This window comes from Suricata suricatta, chromosome 13, assembly GCF_006229205.1.
Source record: "Suricata suricatta isolate VVHF042 chromosome 13, meerkat_22Aug2017_6uvM2_HiC, whole genome shotgun sequence".
Lineage (NCBI taxonomy): Eukaryota > Metazoa > Chordata > Mammalia > Carnivora > Herpestidae > Suricata > Suricata suricatta.
This window is the reverse complement of record NC_043712.1, coordinates 5,859,032-5,869,905: the sequence shown is the minus strand read 5'-3', so window position 1 is coordinate 5,869,905 and position 10,874 is coordinate 5,859,032. Positions and strand designations below refer to the sequence as shown.

The following is a 10,874-nucleotide window of genomic DNA, read 5'->3' as shown; positions in this document are numbered from 1 at the left end:
TCTCAGCGGTTCGTGAGATCGAGCCCTGTGTCAGGTTCTGTGCTGACAGCGCAGAGCTTGGGATTCTCTCTCTCTCTCTCTCTCTCTCTGCCCCTCTCCCATCTCAAAAGACTAAATAAATAAATAATAAAAATACAAATTGACTGAGAATTTCAAGATGACATCAGAAGACCACTGAGCCCAGTGCAGGGCCCTTCTCCTGAGAGTCACACGTCTGTGAAGTCAGACCCTCTGAATCTCCCTCACCAAGGCCTCCCTGAGCTAGAAACACCATTTCTTTTGTTCGTGGAGCCCAGGACAGAGCCGGGTACCAGTCGATGCTCCCGTTAATGTGTTCTGTGAATGAATGAAGGAGAAGCAGGGAAATGGAGGATCAAAGGATCTGGGGAATTGACAGCCTGTGGATGCGGGGGCCACACCCCTGCTCCCTCGGCAGTTGGGGGGGGTGCGTGAGAGGAAATCTCAGCTGCAGCCCTGTGCTCCACCCCCCATCCCCCCATCACGGCACTTACCATGGCTATCTTCTGGACCTTAGCTGTGTGACCCTGGGAAAGTGACTTACCCTTTCTGTGCCCTGTTTCTTCATCTGTAATATTGGACTACTGCATCACGGAATTGTACCTTGCTTCGTGGACAGGTAAGCTTTAAATGTTTTTAAAATTTTGTTAATGTTTTCTTTATTTTTAAAAAATTTTTAAATGTTTTATTTATTTTTGAGAGAGAGAGAGACAGAGAGGGACAGCGTGAGCAGGGGAGGGTCAGAGAGAGAGGTAGACACGGTATCTGAAGACAGACTCCAGGCTCTGAGCTAGCTGTCAGCACAGAGCCTGACGCTGGGCTCGAACCCACAACTGTGAGATTATGACCTGAGCCAAAGCCGACGCTCAACCGACTGAGCCACCCAGGCGCCCCAATGGTTTCTTTATTTTTGAGAGAGAGAGAAAGCACGGGTAGGGGAGGGTCAGAGAGAGAGAGGGAGACACAGAATCTGAAGCCGGCTCCAGGCTCTGAGCTGTCAGCACAGAGCCCAATGCGGGGCTCGAACCCACGAACCGTGAGATCCTGACCTGAGCTGCAGTCGAATGATGCTGAACCGACTGAGCCCCCCAGGCGCCCCAAGCTTTAAACCTGGCCGTTTTAGACCCCGTCCGTACAGGCGCTGGTTCAGTACCTGTCCCCCAGTCACTCTTCCTCTGTGACTCGCGGCTGCACCCTGAGCTCGGTGAGGGCAAGGCCCAGCTCTGTCCTGCTCATGTGGGTTCCTGCTCGCCCTAGCTGATATTACAGAATGGCTGTGGCTGTCACAAGTCACCCACGAGCCGAGCTGGGGGGGCATCGTCCCCCGGGAGAACACAGTCTGGGTCCTCAAGGTGCCTGGAAAGTGCCCCAGCCGGCAGGCACGTGTAGGAAGATATCCTTTGGGAGGGACTAGGGGGGTTGCCGGGCTTTGCAGCCAGGAGATGGCTGCCCAGAGCCCAGCGGGGGGCCCCCTGGAAGCTTGGGGGTGTCCCCACAGGCCCCAGAGCCGCCAGGTGCAGAAAATAAACCAGGCAAACCCTGGTGGGTGAGTCATTAGTGGTCCCCAAGGCCCCATGATGGGAGGTGGCAGGCAGGCCGCTGCTGAATGCTGTTCTTGGGGCCTGAGCGCACCATCCAGGAACGTTCCGGAGCCCAAGCTGGTGGGTTCCCTCCCTGCTTCTGGGCGGGACTCTGCCCGGCACCCAAAACTGGTTCCGGTGGGCCCTGGGGACACAACGAACACCACCGTGGACCTCGGCCTCCTGAGGCTTGTTTCCCGGGGAACACTGAGGCGGCAGCACGCACTGTCTCCAAGCAGGGCTTGGATGGCCTTCGCGGAGCCCCTGGAAGGTGCAGGCCATCTGTCACTCAGGACACACTCAGAGAGAATGACAAAGGGGCCCAGAGGGGCAGAAATGTTGGGGGGGGGCACAGGGGGCGGGATTTAGATAAATGGCAGACAAAGGCCGAGGGCCTGGAAGGAGCCCTGGACAGCCCCTCTTTGCTGGAGGGACACCAGCCTTTCCTTCCTTCCAGACGACAGCCGTCTGGGCCCCTTGCCTCTCCCCGCCCACTGCCCCCCGCCCCCGCCCGTGTCTGGAATAGTGTCACCAGCTTTGCCGCAGAGACTGCGCTGTCCCCTCCCCACCCACGCTCCCTGTGGCTCTGTCCAGGTCTCACCACGCCCCCATCGCGCGGTCCTGGAAAGCCCAGGTGTCCACTGTGCCCCTTGCGGTGGCTTGGGTCCCCCCTCTGTGCTCCCAAAGCCGCAAGACCCCCACCGGAGCCTTGACAACCCGCCCTGGAATTGCCCCTTTCAGTCCATGTCCCCCACCAGACGTGGCCTCCTGAGAACTGAGTTGGTCATTCTGGTGCCTGCTGGGCGCCCAGGGCCCAGCCTGTGTGTGGCACACAGTAGGTGCTCAACAAACTACGTAATGCAAGTAGCTGAGTCCCCAGGACAGCGCATGTCCCCAGAGCCTCCCTCGGGTTCCCATCGTCAGCGGCTCCCCATTGCTAAAGGGGCTTGGAAGCCCCTCTCTGGCTGGCCGCTGCCTTCCTACTTCATCCCCCTGGGAAATCTGGCCACTCCCTGTCTCCACCGCCCTTCACTCTTGCAGTTGGGCCTCCCTGAATTCCATCTCTCCAAATAAACCTCTCTCCCTGATCTTGCCCTGCTTGGCCCCGGGGCCAGAAGGGCCCTCCAGATCACCCCTCTGCGCCCCAGGGGGTGCAGGAGCCCACACAGCATGGATTTCGGCAGGAGACACGGGCTCCTGCTAAGAGGAGCAGGTGTATGTGAGTGTCATCTGCTGAATTTGAATCCTGACTCCCACGTTTAATCCGCGTGACCTTGAGCAAGAGCTTAACCTCTCTGGGTCTTGGTCCCAAACCACGGCTGTATGGAGAGTGGCTCATGGGAGAAGAAGCCGGAGGCTGGAGGCTGGCTTAGGACCCAGTCCCAGCGACGGCTCCCACGTCTGTGCCAGCCTGGGCAAGACCCCCTCATCTCTCTGCGCCTCGGAGTCTTTATCAGCAAACGACCCCCCAGGGCAGAGAGGTCCAGGAACCCTCAAGGGGGAGGAGCAGTGATTATCCTTTCCCACCATCCTGCCCTTCTGCCCTGGGCGATCAGTGAGTCCTCCCTCTGGGCCACCCACCAGCCAGACCCAGCCTCCATGGCCACCCCCACCCCGCACCCAGATCTGACACAGGTCTGCCATGTGGTCCAGGGCAGGGGGTAGAATGGAGCCTGGTGATATGAGAGCTCCGGGTGAGATGCAAGAACTGGGGTGGGGGGTACACCTGCCGCCCCCCCCCCCCACGGGGAGTCTGTTCAGCTGGGTCTGAGGTTAGGAGGAACCAAAGCCGCCTCAGCCCCGTTCCTGGACTTCCAGACGGGCGGCTGCCTGGAGCCCAGGAGGGGCAGCCACCTGTCAGCTCTCAGCGGAAAAGGCCCTATGGGGACCCCACGGAGAGGCCCCTGGGTGCTGTCAAGGAGGAGGGACAGGAGAGGAGGGAGGGCCTGGGGACAGCTGGAAAGGCGTCCGTCCTCACCCAGCCTCCCCCCCTTCCTCTTCCCACCTCCTTGCTGCTCACCCCAAGTTCAAGGGGCGCTGTGGGGGCTGGGGTCCCTGCGAGGGCACGTGTGTGGTGTGGGTCTGTGTGTGCCTGTGTGGTGTCCGGGGCACGTCCTTGTGGGGTGTCTCTGCGAGGTGCGTTTGCGCGTGTGCGGTCTCTGATGGTGTGCGCCTCCGCGGGGTGCGTGCATGTGACGGGCCTGTCCGCGGGTGTCCCTGCGTGCCTGTGTCTGGGCGTGGGTGGCCGGATGCGAGGCTCGGAGCCCCTCTTGACACGGAATCCATGCTGTCGAGGAGGGAGAGAGGGAGAGAGAAGGGGGGAGAGGAAGGAAAAACCTTGGCAGGGAAGGAGCCAGTAGGGGCGGGGCGGGGGGGGGGGGTAGGCCACAGGCAAGGAGTTAGGGAGGCGGGGAGGCCAGGAGACCGGGAGGCGCGTGGGACCGGACCCCCGGTGCAAGTTCCAGCCGGGCGCCCCTCCCTCCGCCCCAGACGCCAACCGGGAGGGTCCCAGCCGCCCCCACCGCCACCCCGGCCTCCGCCCTCGTGTGTTCCACGCGGGCCTGCAAGCTCAGCCGGTTTGGGCTTAACGGCAACAAAAAGCAGCAAGACAAGGTGTGGTGTTGGGAGCGGGGCGGCCCCCCAGGTCCGCCGCGACCCCGGGGCAGGTGGGAGGCGTCGGCGCTGGCGGGAGTAGCGAGCTCAGCGCGAGGGGAAAAGTTTCCGACCCCTTAGCCGGAGGCTGAGAAGTTTCGGCGGCGCTGGGCGGCGCCAAAGCCAGGCCAACACTGCCCCCTGGTGGGCGCGGCGCGGCGCTGCAGCGGGCGGCGGGGCGAGGGCGCTCGGGGGAAACTGAGGCTCAGAGAGGGCGAGACGGGGAAGCGCAAGGTCACGGGGAGGGGGTGCGGGAGACTCAGGCCTCCTCTGAGGCCCCCAGGATCTCCAGGAAATGGAAGTACCGGGGAGGTGTGGGGGTGTCGTGAAAGCGCAGAAAAGGGGACGGAGGGGAGGCACCCCAGGGATCGAACCCCATCCAGTCCCAGGGAAGGGGAGCTGGCGCATCGCCCCCGTCCCATTCCCCACAGCGCTTCTCCAAACTGCCTAGACCTGTTGCCTTTATTCTGGAAGCAAATCCTCCCCCATTCACTCACTACCCTCCTAGCCCTAAGATCTAAGCCGCCTGTCCGCCCCCCCCCCTTCCGATACCCCCTCCCCTTCTCCACCCAGTCCCATCCTTTCCTATTCAGCAGGGTGCCTGGGTGAGGATTCCGTGGCTGTTTCCTCACTGGCCAGGAGGTGGCGATAAAGACCTGGATCCTCGGCAAGGCCAGGCGTTGGGGCCCAAGCGGAGCTTCGAGGACCGAGAGATTGGAACACAGGTGTGGCAGGGCCAAGCCCGGCAGACGGCTGTATGGGGGTACCCGGCAGTGCTGGGTCGGCGCCGCGGTCAGATCACCTCCACCTTGTCTCGTGCCGCCTCCTGATGTGGTTTTGCGCACCGCCCACTCCTGGCCCCACCACTGAGAGAGCCGCATCTGACCCCCGCCCACCCTGAGGCTTGCCCGCCAGGGACCTGGTGGTGTGAACCTGGCCCGGGGAACGCAGAAGACAACGCCTGTGCACTCAGTTGGAGCCTGGACCCTTTCCCCCCAGGGTGGAGGTCAGCAGGTAGGCAGTCTTCAGTTCCGGTCTAAATGCTGGGCCTGGGGGCAGGTGTGGGCTGATCTAGGTTGACAGAGGCGTGGTCCCAGGCTTGAAGTGTGGGAGGGCCTCCCACCTTCCAGAAGAGGGGTTCACTTGGAATAAGCCTTGCCCCCACCCTTCAGCCTCCTCCCAGCCATGACCTTGTCCTCTCCCTGCCTTGGGTCCAGGACTCCCAGAGCACCTGGAGAACCTTGTAGGGTGAGACCGGGCAGCAGGCCCCAGCCACCTGGAATGTACGTTTATTTGGGGGGCAAGAAGGGGCTCTTCTCACCCCCTGGCCCGTGTCCACACTTGGCTTTGGTTCCGTTCACCTGGGAGCCTGTGCATCAAGGAAGGCAGGAGGAACTCTTGCCCTTGGGACAGCCTCGCTTCAGGGCCGGGTGAAGCACCAAGCTGGCAGGAAGGACTCCTGGAGCAACAGGGAGGGACCAGCTGGGCCCTTCGGGGCCTCTGGCCGGGAGACAGGGGCTCCCCGGGGTGGGGGGGCAGGTTTCTCCGCCCAGCCTAAGGGGACAGGCACTGGGGTCAGCCCCACTTTACACGGAGGAGAATGAAAAGCCCAGCGCTGGCAAGTCTGGGGCTGCATCCGGATGCCCCGCCCCTTAGCCCCAGGGGCCCCGCCCCCCACTGGGCAGGGGTCCTCCAGGGCCCTGGCTGCCGGCAGGTGCTTACCAGCTTCTGGCTCCAGGAGCCCGGAGCTCTGTCCACCTGCTCCAGGCTGCGGTGTGGGGCCAGGAAGGTTTTGAGGCCACTCTGTGACCTCTGGGTAGTGGTCCTGGGAATGAGGGGCAGACTGCTGCTCGGGGATGCGTCCTTAGAGAGGTGACCCCGTGGCTCCTGGGAGGGCCTGCGGGGGAACAGAAGCCTGTGAGCTGCACGGACCCCGAATCCCTAGTCCTGCCAAGCCTCGGAGGCCCAGACTCTTAGCCTGTGGATGGGGAAGTCTACGGAGTGAGGAGGGGGCCTCTGGCAACGCTTACGGATCCTGCCCCCCGCCCCAAGCCTCACAGCCCGGGCAGGCCCAGACGAACCAGATGCTGGGCACGGCCTCCTCGGTGGCTCTGCGGCACGGAGCTTTGGGCCAACTCTCCGGCCACCTCCCGACGTTCCGGAACACCTGTTCTGATGTGATCGACCGGGTGTCTATCCCACTGGTGACTCGGGCCTGCCGGACTGGAGGAGAGAGGACTCCAGTGAGATCTCTACCTGGAGGGGGCCGCTGCACCCCCACACTTCCCTCCTCCCTCTGGCAGGCAAGGCCGGGCAGAGCCCTGTCTCCATGGCAACCAAGGCTCCCCAGGGCCTTATGGCTGCCTCCAGAGAAGGCTCGGGTTTTAAAACTATGTTGCGTGACTGTTTCTGCCTTTATTACCCACGCTGCGCCCCGCCATGCACGTCCCCACGCCCGCGGCCGCCCCCAGATGGGCCTCCTTTCCCGTAGTGGGAAGGCCAGCCATGCCCCCGTCGAAATCCACACACAATACTGGGGTTCCTGCAGGGCTGGGGGGAGCTGGGAGTCCTTCCTGCCCAAGAACTGCCCTTCTGGCTGGTCAGGGACCCCAAAATCCCTGCGGGCCGCCTCGAACAGAAAGGGCTGGGAAGCCGTCAGCCGAGCCCCACTCGGGTGCCTTGGGGTGTGACTGAAGCTTTCTATGCCCCAGCCGGCTGCCGTTGGCATGAAACTGTCTCTCCCCGGGGGCTCCCCGCTTCTCTTCTCGGCCACCGTGTCCCCTGCTCCCGGGGTTTGGCTTCCCCATCAAATGAGAAGCTTCGCGAAATTGCAGCTTGTCTTTTGCAGCTTCCTGTGACCTTAAGGGGCCTGGGTAGGGTCCCTCCTGAGTCAGCGAAGGTCCTGGATTTGGGGGGCTTTACCCACAGCTGGGCTTTGGAGCAGCCTTTCCTGAAACTGCACACAGTTGGTGCTCAATAAATGGATGCAAGCCGTTGGAGGCGGTGGGGCAGCTAGATCCTGAGAGCTGAGGAGGCCGGGCAGGTGGAGAAGGGTGAGGGGCAGGTGATAAAGGTCATTCCAGAGCAGACACGGATTCTTCCCATCTGCCTCTTGACTCCTACTTTATTTTTTTTAATTAAAAAATTTTTTCAATGTTTATTTAGTTGAGAGAGAGAGGCAGAGAGGGAGGGAGACCCAGAATCTGAAGTAGGCTCCAGGCTCTGAGCTGTCAGCACAGAGCCCGACATAGGGCTCGAACCCACGAACCATGAGATCATGACCTGAGCCGAAGCTGGACACTTAACTGACTGAGCCACCCAGGTGCCCCTCTTGACTCCTACTTTAGAAAACACCAGAAACTATGCCAAAACAGATGCTACCACATCCATCCTCCCCAAGAGCTGAGAGGAAACTGCCATCCCAGAGCCCAGGCCCGGTGGCCCCCAGCTTCTTGGCCGGACTAGGCAGTGCCAGCCTCTCCCGGAGAGAAGGTTTGATCTTCTGGAACCTTCAGGACATCCCTCAGCCAGGCCTTTGTGGATATGGGGAGAAGATGCTTTCGGTGCCTCCTCATCTCCTTCAGCCCCGGAGGCCACGGAGGGGGCGGGACATGGGGTCAGGAAGCTGTGGGGACCTGTCCCCACGGGGGCAGGTACAGCCCGTGGGAACCCTTGGCGGCAAGAAGTCCTTCTGTGGGGGCTGAGCCCGGGCAGCCGTTGTTTCCTGCACGGCGGCCGCCCCCTGGTGCCACCACGAGGGGACACCTCTGCAGGACCTCGGCCCCTCCCCTTGCTCCCTAAGAGGCCTCCTCACAGTCTCCTGGAGAAGCCAGTTCAGGTATCTCCCCAGGAGGGAAAGGTGGACACCTGGCCTTTCAGACCTGCCCTTACTCCCAGGACCCAGGGCTACAGCCTCTGCTCTCCGAGCTCCAGGCTGGAACTTTCTGGAGTCCTGGGGCCCCCCTCCCTGTCTGCTTACCCGTGCAGCTGCGCTCCCAGTAGCGGAGGGCGGTGTCCCACATCGTCTCATCAGCAAATCGAACCCGGAAGGGGCAGAACCGCCTGCGCTTCCCGGAGCCTTCTCCCAAGGAGCTGTGAGTGAGCACAGCCCTGAGCTTGGGCACCTGGACGCGGTGGGGCCTGCTGAGAGAGGCAAGGGCACAGGCTGGGCCCCCAGCCCCACGTTCCACCCGGATGACCCGCATCCGCCGGACCGGAGCTCGCTGGGCATCCTGACAGCCACAGTAGCCGGCCTTTCCAAGGCACTCCGTGCCTGCCAGGCGATGGGCAGCCCATCACACCCGCACGACCCTGGGAGACATGATTATTGCTCCCATGTGACAGATGAGGAAACTGAGGCACAGAGTTGTTTCGCAGCTGCCATAGGCCACACCGCTGGTACAGGGTGGGGCCAAGATCTGAAGAGCTGGCGGTCTTCTATAGCAAGCAATTCAGCAGAGAGAATGAGGCTATGAACTTGGGGGTTGAGTAGTCCTGGGTTTCAGCTCTGAACTCTTAAGCCTCAGTTTCTTCATCTGTAAAACGAGGATCATCACTGTGGCCGCCACACAGCGGTGGAGAGATGAGACGGATCCGCCCGGGGTCTTGGGATGCCCAGAGGAAACACCCCTAACTTCAAACTGTTCTTAAAATCACTGGTCTCAGTGATGCCCCTTCCCAGCCACGTGACCTGTGGCAGACCACTCTCCAGCCTCCATTTTGCAGTTTTTTCCCCTTTAAAATTATGGATGGTGTATTGGAGGGCATGTGTGCGCATCCATGTGTACGTCTGTGTGGACACCTAGGGGACCCCATCATCAGCTCACTGAACAGCCAGGAAGCCAGGAGAAGCCAAGACAGTCCCCAACTACGGGCATTGGGACCTAGCGATCCCACAGCTGTCTGCTAATCAACGCCTGCCCTGCGCTGGCCACAGGGCCAGACACGGCGCACCCGGCTCTGCCCCGAGGACTGAAATCTCAGCGTCTCCTGTCAAAGGCTGCTGGGTCCTGTTCCAACACAGCCCTGTGTCCCCGGGAGCGCGTACCAGGGAATTTGGCACAGCACCCGGTGCCCGAGTATCAGCTCTCAAATGTGAAGCGCTGTGACTGCGGCTGTCCCTGCCATTTGTCGTCACTGAGATGAGTTCCACCTTTTTCCTTATGACACCTTGTGAGAAGTGTATCTGGCCCGACTGATGTAAAGTTCCCGGGCTGGCAAGTGGGTTTCACTTCTGGCACCTACTCCGATCCCTTGGTGGTGGCGGGCCCGGAGTGCTGTGTCAGGAAGGGTTTGAGGCCCAGGGGGGAAATGCTGCGATCCAGGACTACTGTCAGCCACGGGTCCAGAACCAGAAGGAACGGCATGTATGTTACATATTTATCTTTGGTCTTGAAACTCGTGGCACGGGTTTCACCTTTTACCACTGGTGAAGCCTGTTTAGGCTGGAGGAATTTTTCCTGCACTCTTTCTCGTCGGCACTGGAGCTGTGGCATCAAGCCCAGGTAAGTGCCAAGGCCCAGGCTCTTCCCCAACCTCCATCCCTTATCTCATTTTTCCGAATACTTGATCTATCGTAAAATCTAGTAAGAGTTAGAGGAAGAAATGGACAAATGAATGATGGGATGGGTAAAAGGATGAGTGACTGTGCCGGATGGATGGATGGATGGATGGATGGATGGATGGATGGATGGATGGGAGGGATGATTCATGGATTATGAACAGGTTGTCAGAAGACCTGGCTCATGGATGGACACGTAGATGGATGGATAGGTGGACAGATAGATACATTCACGGTGAAAGACAGAGGAAAGGACAGAAGAAAGGCTTTCTCCCCTCTTGTAACTCACTGCTTGGCCTTTTTGAAGGTGGTGGATTGGGAGTGATCTCTCCTCAGGATCCCCAGAGCAGGTATCTGATGGGGCAAAATCTTCTGAAGACTATTCCGGAAGTACAATGACTGGTCCCTGGAAGACAAGCAAAGCCACACCCAGCATGAGCGGTCAGGTTCCCCACCCTCGGAGCACTGATGACAACCCTGTCCCCGCCAGCAGGTCAGCGACACTTACCGCAGGTCTGGAGGGAAGGAACAGTGGGGACACTGAGGAGGATGTTGGCAGTGCTTGGACGCACTCTTTTTTGATTGCCATGCTGAGGATGCTGGGAGCCAGGAACAAGGGGAAAGAGCTATGAGCCTTCGCTTGGGGACAGTCCTTACTAGGCTCTTCCCAGTTAAATAGCCTTGGGCCTCAGTTTCCTCGTCTGTACCACAGGGGCAATGGTAGACCCGCCCTCAAGGGGTGATCGTCACGGCTCTGCCAGCCATACTCAACTAACGGTAGCTTCATTCATTCCAGAAATGACTCCGCCCCGCCCCCGCCCCGCCCCCGGGGTCCTTGGGCGGGGCTCACTCGGCGGCAACGCCTGCACACACTCGGCCCCCAGCCGCTGCAGGAACGCCCGGAACTTGGTGGGGAAGACCTGTCCCAGGAGCCCGAGCAGGGAGTCCGGGGCCTCCCTGGCCGAGCCCCTGCAGGGGTTCTCGCTCTCTCCAGGCCGGGGGCGCCGGGGCGCGGGTGCCCGGGGCGCGCCGGCCCGGAGCAGGGGCGGCAGCAGGAGCGAGCT

At 61.0% G+C, this 10,874-nt stretch overlaps 1 protein-coding gene across 1 annotated transcript in view; it reads right to left on the bottom strand.

The window, feature by feature from the left end:
* Positions 1–4,327: 4,327 nt before the first annotated feature.
* C13H9orf50 (chromosome 13 C9orf50 homolog) overlaps positions 4,328–10,874 on the bottom strand; it is a 7,029-nt gene continuing 482 nt past the window's right edge. The window contains exons 2-9 of the mRNA XM_029921064.1: positions 10,661–10,872; positions 10,319–10,409; positions 10,100–10,216; positions 8,230–8,393; positions 6,332–6,473; positions 5,973–6,147; positions 5,690–5,804; positions 4,328–4,536 (exon numbers count right to left, since the gene is read on the bottom strand). Of these exons, the coding sequence (XP_029776924.1) occupies positions 4,328–4,536; positions 5,690–5,804; positions 5,973–6,147; positions 6,332–6,473; positions 8,230–8,393; positions 10,100–10,216; positions 10,319–10,409; positions 10,661–10,872 (1,225 nt within the window). The remainder of the gene's footprint in view (positions 4,537–5,689; positions 5,805–5,972; positions 6,148–6,331; positions 6,474–8,229; positions 8,394–10,099; positions 10,217–10,318; positions 10,410–10,660; positions 10,873–10,874) is intronic.